At 41.6% G+C, this 16132-nt stretch overlaps 1 protein-coding gene across 2 annotated transcripts in view; it reads left to right on the top strand.

Annotated features, from left to right (window-relative positions):
• The first annotated feature begins 1901 nt into the window (after positions 1 to 1901).
• The window catches only part of LOC118327781 (chemokine-like protein TAFA-1), a 104294-nt gene continuing 90063 nt past the window's right edge, over positions 1902 to 16132 (top strand). For both annotated transcript variants that reach the window (XM_035661235.1, XM_035661234.1), the window contains exons 1-2: positions 1902 to 2469; positions 4663 to 4799. In XM_035661235.1, the coding sequence (XP_035517128.1) occupies positions 4676 to 4799 (124 nt within the window). In that variant the 5' untranslated portion in view covers positions 1902 to 2469; positions 4663 to 4675. The remainder of the gene's footprint in view (positions 2470 to 4662; positions 4800 to 16132) is intronic.

Genomic DNA, 16132 nt, shown 5'->3' with positions numbered 1-16132 from the left:
GGGACAGATCATAAAGACATTAAGCGCTGAAGACAAAATGAAATTCAAGCGTGTATGCTATTAATGCCCCTCACAAAAGGAAATATCAACAACTATGCACAAATACAAATAAGCCTATTTACTGGTAATCAAGCCATTTTGTGCAAATATAGCTTGACAGTGTAGAAACACTAATCAATGTGGTAATTACTCGGCAGTTCCTGCTTAATGTGAATCTGGTCACTTAACATGTGGTGTGCTTTACCCAACAGAGATCCAGATGGCAGCTTCACTATTCATAACTGTGTCCCCATTAGATTATTACAGAACTATGTGAATACAGAGGACACAGTCCAAAGGCAAAAAAGAAAAACGGAACATGGCTTAAAACACATCCAGGAATAACACACCACTCTTATTGCCCAGTTTTCAGCTGTAAGAGGAGGTCTGCTAACAGCTACTATTTTACTCACTCAGGTACCCACATCACTCTTTAAGTAAACCAACAAAGGGAATAATAAATCCCCGCCACATCTCTTCCTCCATTTTGTTACACTGTGTTTTTTCACATTCTGCCCATCTCTCCTCTGCAGATTTTAACTCTGTGGGGCTGTGCACATCTGGCTGTCAAATCTCACTATGACGTGTAAAGAACAAGCAGAGGTGATGGCGGCAGCAGCAGAGATAGTCCAGGATGCCCTGTGGCATGGCACAGTGACCAGCAATTTAAGGGCTTGTTAACCATCTTGAAAATTCCACCCACTAGATAACTGGATTACAACAGCCAATCAGAAGGCTGATTTGCACCATGGCTCTCTGAAACATACTTGGATAGACTGTAATCATAGCATGCAAAGAAAACAGGGTGCAACTACAGCTCTGAGACAAAGTTTATCTGGAAATGTATCATCAAGTTCATCTGTCTGTACTCCCCCACAGTACCAACACTATCCTCACTGTCTGCCAGCTTATTTAGCCCCTCAGCTGTGTATTGTTGTGAGTAGCATAGGGTTCATTTTCTGTGAAATGTCAGACTGTGAGTGAGTCAGCCATGGCAGGTGCGTGGGATTGGCATATACTGTAAATCTCTGGTTAACAGTATAATGAGTTAAAGGGGAGCTCCTCCATATGGAAGGAAATGTGTTGGAAGAAAACATACTCCACACAAACCAGACTGGTTGTTTCACCTGCCTGCATGGCTCAGCCACAGCGGAAACACACACATGCAGACACCCACACAAAAAAAACACACACATACAAAAGACAATGGATGTCTTTCCATCTGAGCCAGAACAGATTTGGTTTGCAAGTGACAGAAGGATGCTCACAGGTTCTTTCAGGCTGCCACTGCAGATGTGAGTTTGTTTCAGTGGTGGGAAACAGCCAAAAGGGGCGGGCAGTAAAAACCAATCCCCACTCATCACCACGAAAACAGGTAGAAAGAGCACAGCCGACTCATAATGGATAATATGGAGATTGCAGTGCTCTGATGAGGCACTCTGCCTTCTATTAAAAGTGCCACGCTTGGAGCATATTTCACTTTCACCCCTCAAATACTGGAAGGCGATGAGTAAAAGAGGCATATTCAGTCATCCTACCTCCACACCCTCTCCAACTCACACACACGGGTACACTGATACACTCAGACACATCTGAAGTGAGCTGAAGGCTACACTCTCATGTCTCCTGACGTTATGGATGGGAGGTTGGGATGTATAGAGGGGTAGGTTAATAAAGCATGCTTCATTTGCTGATGAAGTCTTGATGCAGAAGTGGGCAGTCTTGCTTTAAGACATGTGATCTGACTCTCTCTCAGCTCTCTCTCTCTCTCTCTCTCTCTCTCCTTTTTCTCTCTTTCCAGCTGGGCTACATTGTAATAGCCTACACACGCACGCACGCTCACTCACACACTCTCGCTCTGCCTCTCTGACACAGACTCTCTACTTAGTGCGTTGAAGAGAGGACTGAGGCTCACACTATCAGCGCAGCTTCTCAATGGGGGGACGCAGCCAAGAGCAGACAGAGCAGTCATTCCACTGGAGCCTTCCGCTGCATGCGTGAGAAGGAGACGACAAGTGAGGGGGGTAAATTAGCTCCCTGTCATCACAACAGAGGAGTTCTACTGACGGAGAGGAGTGAAGGAAGGAGAGGACAAGAAATCTGATCGTATATGTGGCTGATACAGCAGTGACATGATCAGTTTCCCATCCCTCAAATCCTGGCCAGTTTGTGACTTAGAGCCCTGGGTGTCTTGCTTTTGGTGACTGTGTTGCCACGGACTTCAAAAGGGAACCACGAAAAGCACCAGATTACAGAATATTGAGGAGAAGAACATCATTTTGTGCAGTGTTCGGCTTATCTGGTACTGGAATTTCAGGCGGGAATCCCTGGCTTCAAAGTATGGATGGATTAAAGACAGAGGAGTGAGTCTGCTGGGAAGGCAGGCAGTGATTCTGACTGAGCACCTTTCCTCCTGAACACACTGCTCAGGTAAGGGTGTGGGACTTTCAGGAATACCTCTGGTGTTTGAGGAAGGGTATGGCTGGGGTGGGGTGGGGGGTACTTAGACAACTGTATCTTAGGATACCCACACAATACTGCTTGTTGAAAAATGTTGAGTAAAGGTGAAATGTCTGGCCTCACAGTGTATGTAAGTAGTGAAATATGAAAAACAGCGTCTATTAAAAACATCCTGTATACCATAGTACTAATCATTTTTAAGCAATGTGTTATATAAGTTTTAATCATGTTTAAATGGGACACATATGTTGCATTTATCTTGTAAAAAAACTACAAACACGAGTCAGTGTACAGGCTGAAATAAATACTTTAAGTGCATGGTTTAATACAATTCTAGTTGAAATGTATTTAGGCAGGAGCCTGTATCGTCTCGATCATTCTGTGTGTGGCAGTCAGACAGTATGATTCATCACTGAAGTTGCAATAAAAAATCCCAGTTATAATTACCTTAAATCAACGTTGCAGGCAGTTGCATTAGTAGGTTGTGCGCCTGCAGGTGTGTCTGCTGTTTCTGTTCCTCGACCGCGTTTACTATCTAATGTTGGACTTTACGCACAGAGGAGCTGTCCTCTCCCGTTTTATGTGAGACTACAATACTGAGAGAACTGTTTTCTTTCTTGCTTTGGGAAACAATATAGATATTTGTATTAAAGAAAATGAGGCTACAACAGCGACTAAGAGAGTTTGGGTCTGTGTTCCTGAAAGCTGCTCTTTGCCCATACTTGTTCGTTTTATTTAAAGTCGGCCGTGCGTCTTCATCGCTGGTAAAACGCTGCTGGTAAGAGCACATTTTATTTTCGGCAAGAATGCCTTCCGATAACCGGGAGGAGCTCAGAGTCTATGCAATATGCAGTTAACCATGCAAGCGCAACGCTTCTTTTTGAATATGCAGCCAGCTTGGCGAACAGAAATACTGTGTGGTTAAAAAAAAGAGAGGAAAACATGGGAGCAGTTCACATTTCCACAAAACCGCGGATTATGTTGGATTTAGTGCAGGGGTGGGGATTTACAATGTGCTGTTCATAAGTATATGCTTAATTTTCGCTGAATATTAAGCAGCCTGAATGTCACTGAGGGCGCAAAACACATCAACACACACGGCAACATTTAGTAATGCCTAAATGGCTTTAATATCAAATGCACATCAAAACACAAAGTGGTCTAGTTGGAGCAAACAGTGGCTGTGGTGCCTTTCTGGTAACAATTTACTAGATCAGACCATCAGATTCCCCCAGAAAGTCCCCACCTCAGAGAAAAATGACAAATACAAAACAAATGCATTCAGTGCCTGCCATACAGCAAGTGCTTTAGGTGAAATATATTCTTCTTCAGAACTAATGATCAGTCCAAGGATTATTTGTTCTTCCAAACAGACATCAACAGTTTGACTGTATTTGGCAGGGAGCCTATAAACACACCAAGCCAGAGTTTGGTTTAGAGGACGTGAGGTGATGCTTTTAAATTTCCCACTGTGGGGTCCTGAATGGAGAGAAGTGGTAATAACACCTGGAAAGGAGGAGAGACTCATTATTCAGTGAGGGCTAAGGCGTGTCTCCATATGCTGGCCCTCACCAGCCATTAGGGCAGTCGCTGAACAAATCTGCAAGAAGGATGTTCCTGCTTTGAAATGCAGCCTTTTATAAACTTTTTAAGTATTCAAGGATTCAGTGTTGTTGCTGTTGTTGTTAATGGAACTGTAGTTTTCATGAAGAGGTGACATATTTCATTACACAATTATTACAGTCTGACAAAGAGATCGCAGCAGGTTATTTTCCTTTTCTTCATTTCATTCTTTATTTTTGTGTGGTACAAGTCCTTTTCACGTGGCAGCAGGTTTGGAAAAGGCAGATATTGAGTAGATTAACTTAGTGTTTTCTCATTTGTTTGAGTCTTTTGTCTGCAGGACTTTTTCCTTGAAACCTTGATCTCTTTTTCTTTTAATTCCTAGCATTATTATAGGAAAGTAACCCATGCACATACCTTTGGAATAAATTATACTTTATATTGGTCTAAATATTTCTAGGAGTATATCAGACAAACATCACCTATTTGTTTCTTTCAATTGATACATTTGACACAATATGTGTGTTGTAAATATATAGACATGCTGTAATACCCCTTTTTCCTTGTTGTTTCTCCCCCGCTGTGTGTGCTGTCCTGCAGACTCGGCCTTACCATGTCCTGGTTGTTGGCCATGTGGATTAGCCTCGGCTTCCTGCTGTTGTGCCAGGCCACACTCTACCAGACCATCCAGCAGCACCATGTGGCCCGGCCCGGTCGCACCGACATTCTCACCCTGGGTACGTGTATCTCCTTGTCAGACTTCTGCTTCACAGCACAGCCTTAACGGTGCGAGACGTTGCCCCCTCGGTGGGACAGGAGTTCTTGGCTTTGGCTGTTTAAAAAGCAACAGCAAGAGACTGCTGCAGTATGTCAGAATGATTTGCCACAGTACTGTACTGTAACATGATGATTCACCATGCTCGCAGTCATACAGGATAAGCAAAGAGGGAGACTACTAATTGTGCTTCTGATTGCAGGTTACGTACTTATATTTAGTCATACTCAGATCTATGTACCCATGTACGTTTTGTGCTATTTATGGAAGAAATATTAAGACTATATATATTGTTGCTGCATACTTCGGTTTGAATCCGACTATGGAAGCGCTGTTAGACAAAGAGCATCTTCAGACACTGAGAGTTAGCTGGTGGCGAGATGATTTGTGAGTGCGGTGAGGAATTCTTGACTACTACACCCTGAATCTTGCTGGCAGACTGTTACGAGTAGGACAAGCTGGGGCAAAAATCCCTATTACTCTGCTGGTAGCCAAGGGAGCTTTGATCACTGTGGCTTAGATGGAGATGACAATTATGTTTCCCTCTTTTGCACTGGAAACATTTGGCAATTAAGCCCGACGCCTTCTTCACCGTAGGGGCAAAAGGGGAGGGTAGACGCAGAGGCGGATCTAATTCTCTGATTATGGGAAAGCTTACTAGCATTTCTTATGGTGTATGTGGGAGTGTTACAGGGAAGGCAAAGGTTTTCTAGAGCAAAGCAAAGGCTTTCTTTAAGCTTCTAACAATGAGTGTGACTCCCATGCTGAACCCTCGTACAGAGTGTGGCTCTCTCCAGAAGCCAAGCGGCTGTTAAACATTGATGCTATCTTCTGCTTGGTTCCCTTTGTGTGCGTGTGTGTTGCATTGCCAGGCAAAAAGGCAGTAATTGAAGCACAGCAAGAGGACAAAAAAATCTAAAAAATCCAGCATCGAATTCTCCATGCTTGTGTTGAACATTGGTGACTTTAAGCAGCATGTCGGAGAATTGGCTTACTTTTACTGTGGAACAGCTGACACATGAAAATCCCAGCTATGATAGATGGAAAGTTCTCAAAGTATCCTGGTCCCGTTAATTGGAACAAGAGGGTGAAGGATGAGCGACAGAGAGCTCTGAATGAATTTTTAAAGGCTGCCTTCTAGTTTTTCTGTTTTTTTCTTTTCTTTTTGACTGGTTGGCAAGTCGAGCTTGGTCCCAAAGATGTACAAGGAAGTGCAAGGCTCAGTAAGTGTCTCTTGAATAATGCAATGGTCCCAAAGGGGGAGAAGGGGGAAAAATAAGAACCCCCCACCCCCAAACCACCACCCCTGGTATAAATCTAGAGGAGTCATCCAGGCAAAGGATAGTTATAACTGAGTGATCTTAAAGGCTTCCTGTCAGACCGATCAACTCACACAGTTACTGCATACAACACCGAGGACACTACGGACATGTACATGCTCACACATTTACACACCATTTTCTCACTGAGGCCATTATGGTATGGCATTTTCATGGTTCCTCTGGGGATACTGGAGGTGTGTTCAGGACACATCAAGTCTGAGAGGATGCAAACTTACACACTGCAGAGATGGATGATAAACACACACAACCACTCTTGGTTTGATCTTTTTAAGTCTCAGGTTTCATTTACGTTATTAGTTATTATAAGAGAGACATTTTACAGTATACACCAGCGTTCACACTTAGTCCTGTTACAATGTTATTTTGACAGTACTCTCCAGAAAACTTTTGAAATTAAATAGAACTGTGATGGATGACAGCCATAATTGGTGCTGACAATCATAATCTGAGGGTGTGTTATGATATTTTACTAGTCTAATCAGCAGGCTTCCCAGGGATAATGGTCTATCACAACTGGGCACTCGAAGAGAACACGTCTCTGTCTGTTTTTTTTTTCCTTCTGCTCGGCAACTGTACAATTTACTGTACATCATGTTTTTTTAAGAGGATTAAGCTGACATCAATCTTACTCGGCCGTGGAGTGGCGTTAACCGATCTAACCAGAACTGCTCTCTCAGAATTGAAATGCTATGATGAATATTTGAATTAGAATTGATTTTATAATTTGAGAAGCTCTCTGGTTTCATTGAGGCCAGAACCCTCAGATATAAATAGATATAGCTATGTAGGACGTAGCACAAAAGAGATGTCTTGCCTTGAAAAATCCATTGGCTTTAATGCTATGCTGTTTTCCATAATCAAATAATGTCTCTGTGTTTCTACAGGATAATGAAAAGATGTGTGATATACTGTCTGCCGTACAGAAAATCAAGTTGTAAAATTGTTTGATTAATGAAGCATGAGAAGTAAAGGATTCAGATATTTGTGCTGATGAACAGATTAATAGAAATTGTTTTTAATCTTAAGAAGCTGAAGCTGAGCTTGAAGCTGTTGTCCTGTACCTTGCAATGTGACATGCTTTAGCTACTGTATCGCCTTCTGGACAGTCATAAGCCAAGTCTTGAAGCGAAATAGGGGGTTGGTTTATTGTAAGAAACCATGTCCTAAAATAAATTTCTGTGGGTCTTGGCATACAGCCTGGCTGACTGTCTGAGAGACTGAGTGGTACAAAAACTCACAAACCACCCCACATAGACAAAGATACCCAGACAAAGGGGCTGTGTGGGTATCTGAGGAGGGGAAGTGAAGGTCATGTTGAGCTAGGTACGGATGTAATCCTCTAGCCTGTTGAAGCATCTAACAATGTTTGAGAAATCAACTTATCTGCCCTTTGCAACAGTGAACATGAGAGTGCATACTGAAAAAAAAAAATGTGACTGCTGAGATAAAGTTTTGAGATCGCATTTATTTATTTATTCCGAATGTTTCTGTGACAAATCGGCATAGTCACCGCTGAGGCGGAGATTGAGTAACGAGTTGCCTGACTGCTTCGTCACCTGCTCAGGAAGCGGCGCCGCTCCCTTTCCCATGAGCCTCTGCTCCACACAGCCTCCCCTGCGTCCTGCTAGTGTGGCTGAAGATTGATGGCGGCCTGATTCTGGGCAGCCAATTCTGGTCTCTCAAGAAATAATCCACTACATTGACAGATGAGCTGAATGTGACATGACACACACAAGCAAGGCTCTGCACTCTCCCCACCTGCCAACACAGTGAGCACGAGTGCTCACTGCCAAGACTGCTGCTGCACAGAACCAGGCCACTCTTGACAGCACATAGTATTGGACTCCATCACATGTCACTAAAAGTGTAACCAATTGCTGGCAGAAGTTACTGTAGATTAGGTGTCTTCTAAAGTTAAAATGAAAGTGCCTACTGATGTGTTCAGTGTATTGTCATTATCTTACAGTTACCCTTCAGCTGAAGTATGCATACAGTCATGTTTATGTAATGTATCAATACCCGGAGGGGCAGTCTGAATATAACAACACTTTAGCAGCTGCTTTGTTTTATTATGGCTCTGACAGGGCAGTTTAAGAAAGTCTCAGATCTATTAGATGTGATTCTTGTTCCAGGTGGAGCTGTGAAACTAACTCCACTAGCCTGTTCCTCTTAGATTGCAGTCTGTTGCTGACGTTTTGTTTGACCACGTTTTTGTCAGCCATGGCACTACAGTATATATTGCACTGTTACAGGACTGTACTTATATTATTCACTTTTCAAAAGCTGAAATTAAATGTGATTATACTGTGAATGGCAGCCATAGGCATACTGGTTTTGTACATACACGGAAGATTTTATACATGACTGCACAAAATGGGTTATGATACAGCTGGAAAGGATAAAAACTTATGCTGCTGTTGTGTTTTCATCCTTTGATTTGAAATGTCCTGTAAAGTCTAATCACAGATGATTGGAAGGCCTTTTAATGAGCTCATTGTTCAATGTGCCATAATGCTCCTTCAGTGTAGAAAACTCTTTGAGGTGGAAGGAACGTGCAATTACTTTGATAAGCCAAGATGCATCATATGGTCAAATAAGAGCAACAACTTGATCATAAGGAAGGATGTGTTTGGTAAATTAAGAAATGCATCTCTACTTTAAAAGCGCAACCTGTCAAAATATTGTACTGCTCGACTTTAGCTTTTTGTATCTATTGAAGCTCCAGTTTTTTAACTTGAGATCTAAAGACTGGGATTTTTTCTGGGGAAAGGAAAATCTGACAAGATACAGGTTGTCGAAAAAAACCTTGAACTTCATTTAGGATAGCTGTCTTTTCGTAAATGAGGACGGGGTAGAAGTCTGGAAGCTATACATGCACACAGTATGAATTGATTTTTTTCCTCTACTTTTTTTATTCCTTTCTACTGCAGAACGGATGGCTGCTTCAGAAGATTGATGATTTTTTCTGGCAGTGTTTGGGAATGTTAAGAAATTAGCTTCACTGGCTCACAAACTGAATGCACACCGTTTTCAGCTCGGAACTCATTTTCATAGTTCTCAGACTCCTGATCGCAATAGCTCAGTGTTAGGGGCGGAAACAGAGAAGTAAACGTGTACCTTTTTTTCACACATTCATCTTCAAAGTGGTAATCTTGCTGCTTCGCTTTTTCTGTGGAGGTGTTTTTTATGAACGGAAGATCCATCTATACTACCCACAGGAGCAGCTTACCATATAGGCTCTCAGTTTTTGTTTTGCCATTAAATCTGCTTTATTTCCATCCTCATTAAACTGTGGGGACTAATTAGAGTGAGAATTGATGGTGAAAGAAAATTCAATTAAATTACAGTCACTTGAATGGATGACGCCTGAGTCATATAAGTGGATGAAAAGGAATCGTTTGATCTGCCTAGCAGCATTGGCTCATGTGGAAACATACATACATACATACAGTATAAACCACATACACATTTATGTACACACACACACACAAACGAACACAAACACATCCAAGTCATTAGTGTTCAGGGTTGTGGAATAGCCTTTTATGTGGTTGCAGTAGGCATGTTTCCATCCATGCTATTTTGCTATTCACTTCTGTGTGTTTCATGTAAAACCGCCAAGTGAAATCGGGTGATGAAAATCCTAAATTATATGACACAAATTTAATCACAAACATTCATTTCTTGAACATGGCATCTACAAACCCAGCGTTTTGCCAACAGAGGAACTAAAATCCTATAATGTACCTCCACATGGGATTATAATTGCTTTGAAAACTCTGGGCTTAGGTGGAGAGCTCATCAGCACTATGTGATCCCACGTTCTATCACACAGCATGCCCTTCGAGGTAATGAAAGCAACCTTTTTAAAAACTAGGCAATAAGTGCCTGATCATTCAGGTGCCGAGCAGCACTCTCTCCGCGCCTGGCCTCTTCCCCCAGCCCTCCATCCTCCTGTCCCCCCTCCTCCCTCTCCCCTCCATCTCCTCGTCTCTATCGGCCCCTCAGACGATTTGTCATGGATCAGATGAGACAATTTGTCATGGATTAGTGCACTTAAATGTCTGTGTGATAGTGGAAGCAGTCACTGGAAAAGCTTAGGAATCCTATTACACTGCGTTTTATGGCCGGCAAGAGGGGAGGGAGGATTGGAGGTTGAATTGGCACTTTCTAAGGCCTGTGTGCCATTTCTTGACTTTTTCCTCCACACATAATCAGATATTCACTTAGAGGTGAGCTCAACTGATGCGTCTAAACTGGGAAAGTAGACCAGAAGTTATTTTCTTGGTTCACCACTTGCTGCTATATGTTGGCATTTAACTGACCGTTTGCTAAACTACGCTATGCTACTGTTTCTACTGTCAAGATTTCCGTTACTCTGCTCATAAGCATCTTACTGTGTTAACAGTGTTAAATATACCCCTCAAAACTCATTTTTGTTTCCAGATGGTTTGTTTTAAAACAATAACCCTGTAAAGAGGTTTTAAATATGCTGTTGTTAGTCTAATACTAGCTTATTAGCTCCCACACAGTGGAATTTTTCTAATGTCACCCGTAACTCACAAATTATTTGCAACTATTTGCAACGCCCCTTACCTTAGCAAATAATGCTGGGTTACTACTTTGGTTAGTAAGCTACTTAGTCAGGCATGCTAACATCTGCAGTTAATGCTAGAGCAGACAGTGTCCAAACTGCTTAGATACAGGATACAGAGTATAGTTTTTATGAGAGCCTCATGCACACCTCATGGAAAAATTTAAAGCTTGTTAGGCCTGTCCTGCCTACTTACTGTTGCTACGGTTGTTGGGGGTTAGCAAATGGTCAATTAGGATGTTGTTTGCCTTTTCAAGATCGTTACAGTACAAAATTTACCCCCTACTGCACCTACTCATTTCACCGTATTAGCGATGCATTTGTAGCTCAATGTGAACAGTCTCTATTTTGAGGGCTACTTGGAACAGTAAATGAGTCAGTGAGAAATAATCTATGTTTCTCTCACAGTTTCATATTCTCTCTTGCCAAACAGATTCTGATTCACCTGTGGCAATATTGCCATGTCATTAGTATTTACTTGCTCAGCAGTCTTTCTCATTTCAAGCCCTTAACCGCATGTACTCTGGTGCATTCTCTCCCTCCTTGAGTGAGATTAGATGGTAGTCGATTAGATCCTGTTCTTCTCTGATGTCAAATGATTGTCTCAGAGAGAGTGCACATGTGCCATTTAACACAGCTGGCTCATTCCACCAATTATTTACAATAAATAGAAGAATATGATAATAGACAAACCAATCACACAGTGAAAATTTTTTTTCAAATAACCCATCTGTCTAGCAACACCTTGGGATACACGTCTGTGTCTCATAGTCTATTTTCAGTTGCCTATTTTTAATAGTCCTCTATGTGTACTTTCTTTCTTTTTTTTCGGTTTTATTCATTCCAACTCCTTGCAGTACATCCATTGTATTTATACTAAACTGAGCAGCAGAAAGTTACTGTATCATACATTATTACTATCTTTATTCATACAGTATCGTATGCAGCTTCTCTATCACCTCTAGGCCCCTGAAGCCCTTTAGTAGCGTCTTGCTGAAGTGAAGTAGCTTGCTTATGTTAATGGAGCAGAGACACACTGCCAGGTAATTGTGATGCAGCGGAGCTACTTTGTGGCATCATTTAGAACCACTGCGGGGGACAAATGTTACTCATTGAGTGTTTTGTTTGCAGAGGACTCACTTTGCCCCAGCACCTCATTTACTCAGTGGCAGTCAAATAAGGTTGTCTTAACCATACTACGAATTTACTTTCCAAATGGTTTCCCTTTGCTGATTTTCAATCAATTTAGTGGAACACGTTAGTGACATACTGTATATATAAATATTTTTATTCACAATTCAAGAAATGTGACAGATAGCCAACAGAATCCAAAGATAACTTAGTTGTATGCTTGAAGCTATCTGCTGGATGTAAATAGGAAACTGTTTGCTAACAAGTTTGCCCTATCAACTTTATTGGATTATAATATGTCAGTGTTGTGTTTACAGCTTGTTTCTTCTGCTATAAGTGGCCAAAAAAAAAAAACAATCACTTGATGCAGGTATATACTTCATGTATTTTTTTCCTCCCATCATGTTACCCTTCTAAACGTACACACACCCCACTTACATACACTCACAAAATGTGTGAAAACCACTTCATCTTTGCACCTTCTGTGTTTCAGAATTGTTTTCACACTCCTTACAACATGAAATTTGAGATGCATATATTCAATTTGTTGCCAAGGTGACTTGCTTTCTCAGTTCAGTCCAGTGAATCACTCATTCGAGCCCCGACAGGGGACAAAAAATTGATTATGGGGTTTGGAATTATGGAAACAGAAATCCTCTTGCTTGAATATGTCCCCACTTGTCAGACGAATGATTGAAAGTCTGTCTAGATTTTCCACCCGGGGTGCTCTGTCAGCATTAGCTGAGGTCCATTTGTCTTGTCTGATGTGTCTGGATGAATCCATGCGGCTGCTGTGCCGAGGCAGCACCGTATTGTCTTATCACAGCTTTATCTGACAGCAGACGTCTAATAATGGAACTTAGGTTGAGATGTCACAGTTAACTGTTCATCACTGCTATACAGAATACAACACATGAGATGGACACAGCAAAATACCTGAATAAATAGACAGAATATCTTTTCAAACTATTGTGTATCTTGTATTAAATGTGCCAGTCACTGTACCCGGCAAGAATGGTGACAGACTGGTGAAAATGTAGGAGGACAATTAGTATACACAGGTCCTGCAATGTATCTTCATTTGCCACAGTATCTCCAGCTCATGTCAGGTTCACTGAACATGGCTCAATGCCTTCATACCTTCCTGCTCGGTGCCTGTTGGCCAGGAGAGTGAGAGAATGAAGGATGAGGTGGCACCTGCATGTGTCTGTCTGTAGCCTAATGACCCAGAGGAGCTTTCTCTCTCACACACTGCCTCTCCCCTCACTTTTATGCTCTTTATCTTAGCCGTTCTCTGGACACCTCATCTGCCTATTAGCTTTGCAGCTCATCTGCCTCGGGTTTTATCCCAATCTCATTATTTTACTCACAAACTCCTCCTTACATCAGTGTCCTCTGTGGACTTGCCAAAAAAGACACGTTTAACTTCAATTATCTTGGGAAACTGAGCAAAGCTGGCAGTGTGTATTTGCAAGGAAATATTATTTAGAACCTCAGGCAGCAAGGCGGGCTGTATAGGATTTTCTCTTCCTCATTTTGTGTCCCAGAGCTTTAAGGGTAGGAGCTACTGAGCTTTTCTAGCAAAAAGACCTTTTGACCTGCTTTCTGTAAATTTTGTGAGTTCAGTTTAAATGAGGATTAATGCCTGCTCTAAGGAACCTGTTCAACCTTTTCCCTGAAGGCATCAACGAAAGTATGAGGATGGCATACATGTGTACAAAATAAGTTATTGGAACTGAGCTGATAGAGCTGAATACCTTTCCACATGCCGACTTTGATCATAACATCTTTTCCTCGTCCTTGTGGATTTCATTCCTCTCCGAGGCATAAACTGCAAGGCACACATGCATGCTAAATAAAGAGTGCTGGAACTGTACTGATGTAAAACTGGATCCCTCACCTCATCTTCTATCATAATATTTTTTTCTCTGTCCTTGTGGAGTTGAATCTGCATCAAGGCCTGTTAGCTTAAGCTCCTTCATGAAAGACAAACAAAAACATCAGTTTTTATAATCTTGCTGCTGAGCTTTTACATTTGTAGGAGATTCAGGCCAAGTCAGGGTGCAAAATCATTTCATCCCTCGCATCCACAAAGGGAGAGCTGCAGTATGGCCCGACATTAAGCCCAAAAGCAAACTGCGCAGGTTAATGTATGCTATCCATACCACCGCAAAGGTAAAAGCAGGAAAATCAATGGACTGGATATTCAGGTTTAATCTCCAGATACTGTTTAATATTTAACCAATTCGTGCTGTAAAAATCAATTTCTTTAGACAAGTTAAATGCTGGAATTGTTCTCTTTTCTTACAAGCCATTTTTCCCCATTGACGGCCTACGTTCCTGTAAACGTGTGTGACTTGGTGTAAGCGTGTAATGAAACGTCTACTCAGAGCTGAGCCAATGTGCTCTGCTCTCGTCAGGATCAAGGGCTTTAGTTTCACTCTCAGCAGATGCAAAGAAGCACAGGAACAGTGTGATGTTTCTCTGAAGAGAGAAGTACCTCAGGCTCACTTACTGTATATTAGCTTTTAGTATTACATTCCACCTCTTCCCCTGTTTTGCTGAGTGCAAGCCTCTTGTAGAGCTCCACTCACATCTCAACACGACTTCCCCTCTTCTCTTAGGTGCAATCAAAGCGTGAGTCTTTGATTTAACCATGAATAAAATACAGAAATGTTTTGTGATACATTCAGTGGAGTGAACAGCACATCTGTGTAGTTTGGATGCTACACTTTTTCTCTCTTTTTTTGTACAGATTTTTTTTACAGATTGCATGTCAGGCAGAGAGCTGGCAGAAAAAGAATAAGCTGGATCTGTCCCAGCACTATTCATTCACTATTTTAGTCACTTATGTCATACCTCCACACCTTTATCTTCTGTCTAAATACAGGATGGATATGCTCATATGCTATTAGCATGGTGATAAATCTCTATATATGATGGAGCATCACCTTTAGCAGGAGTTGTTGGGATAGAGGAGCTGTGTCAGGGCAGTCAAACCAGGCTGTGTCTCTGTGCACCAGCATGCTGCTGTAGTGATGTTATTACAGTTTTGGATGATTCACATGAGAGGGCAGGCAGGCAGGCAGGCAGGCAGGCAGGCAGGCAGACAGCGTCGCAGTTTTTTTTCTTAGCTTTTCAGTAAATGAGAAAAGTCACCCACAGCTGCAGCTGGGGCAGGCTTGAGGGGGTACATATTCAAAGAGCAATGACTATTTGTTCCACTGGTGTAATGCAGTCGGCGTTATACACCAGAGGGTAAAGGAACACACACTAAAAGGGTGATGGTAAAGAGAATACTTAGCTAGTGAAGAGGAAGAGGTAGAGCAGAGTAGTGAAGACGATGGAAACCCCCGAACAAGGCTCATTAGGGGCTGGAAATATGAGTTTGAATATCTGTTTCTGACAGGTTGCTCACTGCTCTGACATTGTGAAATCCAGCCTAGAAAAATTCATAGCATTGTGTGTGTGTGTGTGGGTTGTGTATGTGCATGTAGCCGTTTGAGTATCACAACATTGTGTCTGGGGTTGAAATGTGCAAATAGAAAAGGTATCATTTCCACTGAAGCACGCACTGAGGTGCAATAGTGTTATCACATTTACAACCTAGAACTTTCTGTTAGATTGTACTTTAGCCTTTTGATAACATCCCATGTATTTCTCTTTGCATATCTAATGGTGTGTCATTATTCTTTATTTACTTACCTTAAATTGCCTTTACAGGACAAACTTTACAATGTCAAATTAATCTTAAATTAACTGCTGTTCTAGCTCACAACAATGCCTCAAATAAAGATAAAGGGATGTGGGAATAAAATTTATGGCAGCATGTTTGAGAAGTGTTATTGCTTGTGGAGACCATGTCCTCCTATGAGAGACTGAAAGCTCTGTGTATAGTTTTGACCTAACCATTAGGGGCCAGCATGTGCTCTGATTTATCTTAATTCTGTATTGTTTCATCAAGTCAGGTTTGGTCTTATTTATTTTTTCTTACTTGACTTTTCCCATTTGACAGTTTTTACTGTGGTATAAAAATGTAACTTAGTTCTAATCAAGTTTTAGGTCATTCAATTCTGCAGTGGTTGGGGCTCGGATCTGGTTAAAATTAGATCTATATTGGTTTTGGCTCTGATCAAAACTCTACTTGAAATATTGTTTGATACAGTTAAGTGTGCAGATACACAAACTCCCAAGATCAGATTGCAAAGAACAAAAAACAAAACAAAA

Source organism: Morone saxatilis, unplaced genomic scaffold (assembly GCF_004916995.1).
Source record: "Morone saxatilis isolate NCDOM2014 unplaced genomic scaffold, NCSU_SB_2.0 Contig18, whole genome shotgun sequence".
NCBI lineage: Eukaryota > Metazoa > Chordata > Actinopteri > Moronidae > Morone > Morone saxatilis.
Note: the sequence above shows the minus strand (reverse complement) of the source record. Positions and strands in the feature narration are given on the sequence as shown.